At 36.1% G+C, this 8,722-nt stretch overlaps 2 protein-coding genes across 2 annotated transcripts in view; both read right to left on the reverse strand.

Moving 5' to 3' along the window:
* LOC107466584 (protein SMAX1-LIKE 3-like) overlaps window positions 1-2,932 on the reverse strand; it is a 3,278-nt gene extending 346 nt beyond the window's left edge. Inside the window, exons 1-3 of the mRNA XM_016085582.3 lie at window positions 1,524-2,932; window positions 1,231-1,435; window positions 8-1,117 (exon numbers count right to left, since the gene is read on the reverse strand). Coding sequence (XP_015941068.1) covers window positions 8-1,117; window positions 1,231-1,435; window positions 1,524-2,737 — 2,529 coding nt within the window. The 5' untranslated portion in view covers window positions 2,738-2,932. The remainder of the gene's footprint in view (window positions 1-7; window positions 1,118-1,230; window positions 1,436-1,523) is intronic.
* A 3,071-nt stretch (window positions 2,933-6,003) lies between these two features.
* Window positions 6,004-8,447, reverse strand: LOC107466593 (pentatricopeptide repeat-containing protein At4g02750-like). Its single transcript, XM_021130953.2, has 2 exons — window positions 7,951-8,447; window positions 6,004-7,863 (listed from the first exon to the last, which is right to left on the reverse strand). The coding sequence occupies exons 1-2, from the start codon at window positions 8,306-8,308 to the stop codon at window positions 6,035-6,037; spliced, it is 2,187 nt and encodes a 728-aa protein (XP_020986612.1). The 5' UTR covers window positions 8,309-8,447; the 3' UTR covers window positions 6,004-6,034.
* Window positions 8,448-8,722: the final 275 nt, after the last annotated feature.

Below are 8,722 nucleotides of genomic sequence, written 5' to 3' on the forward strand. Positions count from 1 at the left end.
CTTTCCCTTTGCCTTTGCATTCATCAGAAGAAGGTTTTGATGATGAAGAAGAACTGAAGAAACTTTCGCAGCTGAAAATGACAATGGCATCCTTGAGAGGAACAGATTCACAAGCAGGAAGCATCAAACTACCACTCTCAATGGCTTTCTTGATACCCTTTTGGGAAAAGTTATCAACTTGATCCAAATCTTCCATGAAGAACACTCTATGAGGATTCTCATTAACTGCCTCACCAAACCTCTGAAGATAACTGCTTCCAAACTCATTCCTTGGCCTCTTCTTCTTATTGCAGTGCTTGGATTCATCAGTGAGGAAATTGCTCATGGAAATTGTTACAAAGTTAGCATAAGATCCAAACACAGCCTTAGCTATCTCCTTTGAGACACTCTCCTTGGCTTGATTTGAAGAATGGTCCAAACCCAAGAACACCATCCAAGTCTCTTGCTTCTCTTCTTCTCTCTTCACCAATCTGTTTTTGTTGCTCATCATTCCTGATCTGCATTGAAGGATGGTGCTTGCAATCTCATGAACAATCTTGCCTTTGTTGTGTTGTGGAAGTTGAAGATGAAGAACTTTTCTGTCCAATGCATCAGAGAGAATCTTGAGATTCTCAGCATTGAGTTCTTTGAACATCTGAGTGCTGTCTAAGCCTTCAACTGCTTCACTTGAAGAAGCTGAGTTTGGACTTGAGTTTGGATTTGACAAGAGATCTGGTTTAGGGTGGAGGGCATTATTGTCATTGTCATTGTTATTGTCTTCTCTATGATCTGGCATGAACATGATGAGGTTGTTGCCATCATAGCAACAATTTTCATCACTGCCATTTTCAGTGTATAGTAACTCACATTCTCTGATTGGTTCTACTTTTTCCTCAGTGGAAATGCTTATGATTGGCCAGTTTATTAGGTGCTGGCTTTGGTGATGATGAGTGTTGTTAGATTTTGCTAATAATTCATGTGATGATGAAACAGAAGTTGGAGATGATGGAGTTGATGAACCAAACAAAACTGGTTTTTCATGAATTGATGATGAAATCTGTCTCTTGTTGTTGTTGTGAACTGAATTGCAAAATGAGTTCCATTTCTTGCACACTTCCTTAAGTCTTATTGTATTTTCCTGCTGCATAAATAACAAAAGAGAATATTATTTTTTTATATAAAATAATAATATTAATAATATTTGTTCATTTTTTGAATCTAAAAATGAAGTAGCAAAAGGTATATACAAACCTCATCTTCTATTATGAGAATCTTGTCTTCTTTTTTGCAATTTTGGAGCCATGTTGGCAAGGTGGTAGTAGTAGTAACACTGCTAACTTTTCTGCTCACGTTATTGGTTATGCTCTGAGCTTCTTTTTCAAAATTTAGTGAACAATCTCTACAGCAAGTTAGGTTCTTGAATAATGCATTGCTTCTCTCTTGACCTTGAAAATCACTGTAATAATTAAAACAACAACCATACATTAATTAATTACAAAATAAGAAAATAGAAAATAGAAAATATAAAGAATATAATAATTTACCTGTCAAAGTTTAAAGTTAGGCTAAGGCTTCCAACAGGAATAGTGAAAGGATGAAGCTCCCAAATAGATTCCAAAGAAGGATGAGAAATCTTACACTTCATGTAAGTCTTAAAGCTTGAAATCCCCAAAAGCCAAACCCTATTACCATTATTATTCTCACACACCAATTTCTTGATCTCCATAACCATATGCTCCAAAGAACAATACAAGTTCTTTGAAGATTCATCAGAACAAAAGGTTGACCAAAAGTCAAACAACCATTTGAGGTCACCCAAGTAGAGAATAAGCCCTCTCCCAACATAGCTCCTCACAAGGCTCCTAATCTCCATCATCTTGTTTTCAACCTCTTCTTTCGAAATGTTCCTGAAATACATCAAAGGAAGGCTCACAAATTGAACATACCTTAACTCCATTGGAACATTCCCAACCTCAAATTTCTCCATCACTCCCTTGGCCACTCCTTCAACATTGCTTAAACTCTCTCCCACAATCACTGTGTTCCTTCTTCTCTTCACCAACTCATTCAACACACTAACCACCTCATCATCATCATTTTTCATGAATAATTGATCAAAAGGTCTAGAAGATGCTGACACATTGTTGTTATTGCTTCCATTACCAAGAACTTGTTGTTGCTGATGAGGCCTTATGCTGCTTTCCTTGGACTCTTTCTGTGAAGAAACCTCCATTGAAAGAGCTTGTTCAACCCTAGCTTTGATAACTGTGCTTGAGAAACCAGCTTCTCTCATGACCCTACTAACGCTAGGGTCATCAAGGATTGAGATTATGAGTTGCTCCACCTCAATCTTCAAAGCCAAGATGTGTTGTTGTTGCTGCTGTTGGTTCTCAATGGATCCGCGGCGCTGGTGAGCCTGCGCGCGCTTGAACGCCGCCACCAGCGCGTTGGACAGGGACGGCGTCGAAGAGTACTGGTGATGAGGTGCCAATAGTGGGCTTTGAGTGGACGCCGGCAACCGGTTCAGTGCAACGTTGAAGCAGAGCTCCAACGCCTTGCACTGAAGCGGGTGCGAGTGACACTGAAGGCAAGCCTTTCTTAGAAGACCCGCAGATGCAGCCAGCATGGCGCTCGCGACGTGAAGAGGAGTCACTTGTGCGTGGCCCCTCCTCGTCGCGAGACTAACCGCCTGCTTGACAACAGTTGCAGCTTCAGGCGTAAGAGCCTGAAGCTGAATACTGCATATTCCTCCTCTCATATCTCTTTGCTCGCAAGAAGTGATAGTAAATAAAAAATTTAGAAGAATTTTGAACTATCTAGAGAAGAAGTGTTAATGGGGTTTTTTTCATTTGTATTATTATTATGAAGAGAGGGGTGCAAGATGGATAGATATATATTGTGAGGGTTTTGTGCCTTTCTTGTTAGTGAGGGGAAGTTTTGGCTTTTTGTATGAAAGTGGGATTTGATTGCTTTATCTTTCTCTATTGATTGTTAGATGTAAAGGAATGTGGATTATCAAAAGCTTATGGTCAGTGTTATTTGTGGGAACTATATAAAAGAATTTAAATAATAATGGAATAAACCACTTTTGTTAAGAATAAGCTCCTTAAAAACCTTGATGATGGGAAAAAGAGAGAGAGAGAGAAAAAGAGAAAGTGGATAAAAGGGAAAAGGGAGGGAAAGAAGGGAAGAGAAAAAAGAGAGAAAGAGAGAGAGAGAGGACTGTCTGTCTGTTTGAATGGACAGGAAACTATGGATACTGTGTTTGTGTTTGTGTTTGTTGAGTGAAGTGAATGACTGTGGTTTGGTTTTTGTAAGTTTTAAGACTTTTCCTTTTAACTCTTCTCGAGGGAGTGAATGAGGGTCCCAATAGGGAATAATTCCTTGAATGATTGATGGAATAATGAATCACACAATTCTCACTCAAAATTAGTAAGTTCTTCAATGTTTTTCTAGTATATATGTATTTTCTTCTTTTATATTCATATTAATCATCAAAATATATAGTAGAAAATTCTATAACAATAATTTTGTGGTTAAAAATAAATATAATGTATAATACATTATAAAACTTTTGGTAGATACATCATTGTATGAAGAGATACATATAATATGTTTATTTGTAAGAAAGATATTAATTTTTGTGTTTGCATTAATTGTGAACTCTATAGTTTCTCTTCACAACATTCTTTTCTTGATTTTTTTTTCAAGTTTTCCTTATTTTCCTCATTTTTCATCTAGTGTTCAACGTTAAAAGTGAATTTATATAATAAATAAATTATTATACATATTAAATAAGGAAGTGTCAATTCAAAGTTTCAAACTTTATTTATCATTAAGTGAGTAATTAGATGAGTAATAAATCCATTTAAAAAGAATTTATTTACTTTAATTAGTGATAATAAATAATAAATAAAGAAAGATAAATTAATAAAAAAAGTGTCAGTTGCTATGAAAAAAATAACATAACTAAACATTAATTGTTCTATTATTAACAATAATGTTCGAATAATTAAGTTGGATTAATCTAATAATTAGTCCATTAATCTGTTTAAGCAAATGTAGAAGTTTACTTATTCATGCCCCAAAAAAGTTGTCTTTCCTTCAACATTTTAATGATCAGAGTCTAAATCATGGTTTTCTGTTGCCTGAAATTTTGAGGGTAACATAACATGAATTGATCATTGAATTGTTGGTTTTTTTTTTTATTTTACGGAAAAATAAAATTTGTTGGGAGTTTAGTAATGCTGTGAGTTGATGATAATAGAACAATGTGCCTTTCATTGGCATTCTCCAATTTTATTTTTGATAAAAAAATATTTAAATTTTCGGAATATATTTTTAACTAGGTAGCAAAAATAAATAATCGAACTTGAACCTTTTACGCTTTTAATAAAGCACTTCTATTTTTGTAACTGAACCATTTTTCTTTAAGGAAAAAAAAAAAACAATGGCATCCTCCCTCAATCTTTATACAAAAATTTCTCTTTAAGTAAGGTAGAAGGCAACTATACCTAAGAAAAAAAAAAGATAAAAAAAAGGAAAAAAGTGAGGTAGAAGAGTTTAGGGTATAGAAGGGTACACGAGGTGAAAAAATATTACGTATAACTCTTTTTTTTTTTTCTGAACCAAAAATAAAAAAAGATAGATCCTAGTTTAAATTTATGATCTCCTTAAAATTTCTTTTACTTGGATTATTGAATTATATGTCCCAAAAATTAATCCTGCAATCTAACAAACTAGAAGGCACCTTGTATCTGTTACTTTCTCTATAAAATTTAATATTTTTAAATAAGGAGATAAATTTTTTAGTTCAAAATATAATATAAATGAGCATTAAAAAGAAAATAGCGTTTCTGCTTTTTTTTTTGGGTCACATTTATCTTCTGAATGTCACTATGACAGTGGCTGTATAAATTAGATTGGCTTTGAGGCCCACATTTCTAACAGCCCAATTATGCTTCAATTAAATACTCCTTCCATTTTCATATAAAAATGAAAAAAAAAATCTCGTTTTACATTTTGTTTTTTATTTTCACGGTATCATTCAACCCAACAGACTAAGGTAATTCGCCGTAAATTTGAGTTTCATTAAGGATTTGCTATTAACTAACAGGTTGCTACATGTATAAAGCAAGATTTTAACTCCCAACTCTTATTTAAACGGACTAGTGAGCTGACTACTAGACCAATCCAAATTGGTTAAATGTGTTTTACGTCGTGAGAGTCATTTTGACCCTTTGTTACATTTGAAACTTAATGAATTTGCAGCAGAAACTTGACATAGATGGAGGATTTGTAAGTCTCTCGTTAAGTCGTATTCGAGTTCAAACTCAGGAATGGTCATGAGAATTAAGAGAGTAGCATCTAGTTTGAAGGTTTTGTCTCAATGATAGTTGATTTACATAACAGAGAACAAGTGGTTAGAAATTTGAAAGAGAACAGTAAATTTTGGACATTCCAAAATAGAGCATAGCTAGCAGCATCTTTATCCTGAATTCCTGCAGAACTCAGTTTGCATGATGCATACAATATAGCATGTGTGTGACATATCACTGATAGAGGAACACATTTCAAGTTGGATGGTAAAATATTTTGTGTACTTGTACGATCTTGGACATCCAGTTAACACACTTTTTTATGTCTATATCATTTCCAATAGTCCAGTGGAAAAGTATTTCATCTAATTGATAACAAGTTAAAACATAAATGCATCAAGTATCAATTATGTATTGTTCGCACCTGAGATTATGTGAGACTAGTTTTACTGAAGCTACATATATCTTTTCATGGTAGATAAGTATTTAGTATTCTCATAAATCACAAAAATGGAAAAAGGTGAATACATGAAGAAAGTATGGTTGAAGAGAACCATTCTAGTGAATATATCATCTTGCAGGGTGTTCATTCATTTTCTTGTATGCTTCAACTTTTCTGCCACAGAACCAAAATTTGCGGCATCATTTTCTTCTCAAAGAGACATGGCATTAACACATGACATTTGGACATTTGGTATCTCTCTAATTTCATTCAAAAAGGTTTTTTGCTACTTTAATTAACCTCTTGGCAGGCTAACACTTTGGTATCTCCAATCATAAAATTCCAATGATTGATTCATATCAGATATACATTTGTCCCTAATGTGTTCAGTTAAACTATTCAATATAAACGGAATATTTTCAGCTCTCGACTTTGAGGGATCGTCGGAGATGAAAGATTGTATTTGATTTTGTATTTCAATCCAGCTGCATCCGGGAAGTTTCGTAGCTTGTTTCTCCCTCATGAGCACCCTTAGCCTCTCAACCTCTTTCCATCTTCCTGCCTCTGCAAGCATGTTTGACAAAGTAACATAGTTGGAGGCATTAGCAGGTTCGAGTTCCAAAAGCATCTTGGCTGCTACTCTACCGAGTTCAAGGTTTTTATGTACTCGAGAAGCCGCAAGCAGCGAACCCCATAGTCCAGCATTTGCTTTCACCTTCATACCCCTCATTACATTGAAGGCTTCCTCAAACCTACCAACACGGCCAAGCAAATCAACTAGGCAGCTGTAATGTTCAGCCAAGGGTTCAATGCTAAATTCTTCAACCATGCATTTAAACAAAGCCAAACCCTTCAGAGCTAAACCGGCATGACTGCATGTTGATAACATACCCATGAAGGTAAACTCATCTGGAGCAATCCCCTCTGATAACATCTGCTCGAAGGCCTTAAACGCCTCATTTGCTAATCCATTCAAAGCATAACCCGAAATGAGGGAGTTCCAAGAGATAAGGTCTGCGCGCCAGATATCTCTGAACACCTGTTCTGCCTTCTGTACCCTTCCACATTTTGCATACATGGCAATCAAGGCATTACTAACAAAGATATCATTTACATAACCACTCTTCAGAATGTATTCATGGAGCTGCTTGCCTAATTGCAAGGCTGCAAGATTCGCACACGCGCTTAAGGCACATGCAAAAGTTGATTGATCTGGTTTCTGTTCTTCCTGTCCCATGATAACAAAACTCTTAACAGCGTCCAAGTATAAGCTATTTTGTAGAAAACCTGCAATAAGAGAATTCCAAGAAACTATATTCCTTGCTTCCATGGAATGAAAGATCTCTGCTGCTCGATCCATCTTCCCTGCCTGAGCGTACCCGGAAATCATAGTATTCCACGAAACTGCATTCTTGATGGGCATATGTCTAAATAGGTTGTAAGCTTCTTCCATTCTTCCACTCTGTGAATAGCCTGAAATCATGCTGTTCCAACAAACAGCATCGCGAACATGAATTCGACTGAACATTTGACCAGCCTCATCTATTCTTCCATTCTGTATTAATCCGGACAACAAAGCAGTTTGTGCTGCCGTGTCCTTGCAAGGCATCTGATTATAAATTTTCCTTGCCTCGTTAAGCTTACCAACTCTAATGTACCCATTAATTATTGTAGTCCATGACACAGAATCTTTATCTGGCATTTCCTTGAACAGCTTTACAGCTTCACCAATTTGCAAGTCTTGGACATAGGCTGCAATCATTGCATTCCACGAGACCACGTTTTTATCAGGCATACTATCAAAAAGCTTCCTAGCCTCCATAATCTTACCGTGTCTTGCAAATCCACACAACATCGTAACCCAAGAAACAGCACTAGGATTTGGAATCTTTTCAAACAACTGCCAAGCAGAACTAGGATCACCACAGTTAACAAACCCAGCAATCATCAAGTTCCATGAAACTGCGTTCTTGTTGGTCATCCTCTCAAAAAACTGCAATGCTTGATGCATTTTACCATTCTGGGTATACCCGGCTAACATCGAGTTGTAAGAAACCAAATCCTTTACCGGTGTCCGCTCAAACACTTCCTCGGCCTCGCGGAAGTGACCCTTCTTCGCATAACCTGCAATCATGGCATTCCAACACTTAGTGTCCAACTTATCAGGAACCAAATCAAAGAGCTCCCTAGCCTTATGGAGCATCCCCTTACGCGAATAGCAAGTTATCATCAAAGCCCATGAGAAGTTATCTCTGCGAGGCATTGTGTCAAACAAGTGAGCGGCTTCTTCAACCATGTTGTTGTGAACATACCCAGCAATCATGGTGTTCCAAGAAACCAGGTTTCTATGGGGCATTTTATCAAACAGTTTGCGGGCATCATTGATCCTACCATTTTTAGCAAAAACCGAAACCATGGAATTGTAAGTTACAAGGTTCTTGTGGGGCATGGTTTCGAAGACAGTGACAGCGTCTTCAACTTGGCCAAGTTTGCCAAGATGAATGAGTCCCTGGTTCTGGTTGAAGACACGTTTTCCATGTTCAGCTATTGATTTGAGATGGTGTTTCATGGTCCATGAAGGAGATGGTAGGGGCCTTGTGTTTTGCCGTGCAAAGAAAGAAGCTACGTAACTAACTACCTACTATGATTGTTATGTTTGGTAACCATGTTTGCGTACAAGATATTCCAGAATCAGTATGTAACTTCCATCTTCATGTTTTGGCTTTACCTAATTAATGGAAACCTACCCCTTTTTCAACAATGATATATATACTAGATATGATTTTCTTTTTCTTTCAACTAGAGTGTGACCTCTCGGAGTGGTAAATTAATTACAGTTAGTAATAAGTGCCAACAGATTTTCTGATTTATAATCGTTAATTAATTTTTATTAATATTTTTAATAATATGAGATTATATTTAATAATATAAAATTATACATTTTTTTATTGGTTAAAAGCTTATTAGATTTTATTAAAAATGC

This window comes from Arachis duranensis, chromosome 9 (genome assembly GCF_000817695.3).
Source record: "Arachis duranensis cultivar V14167 chromosome 9, aradu.V14167.gnm2.J7QH, whole genome shotgun sequence".
Classification (NCBI taxonomy): Eukaryota; Viridiplantae; Streptophyta; class Magnoliopsida; order Fabales; family Fabaceae; genus Arachis; species Arachis duranensis.

Excerpts from the sequence above, each read along its gene's own strand:
- LOC107466593 (XM_021130953.2), bottom strand. The coding sequence starts at position 8,308 with ATGAAACACCATCTCAAATCAATAGCTGAACATGGAAAACGTGTCTTC. Across the intron at positions 7,864-7,950 it reads GATGATAACTTGCTATTCGC|GTTATGCGAAGAAGGGTCAC; the intron begins GTAAGGGGATGC and ends CCATGATTGCAG.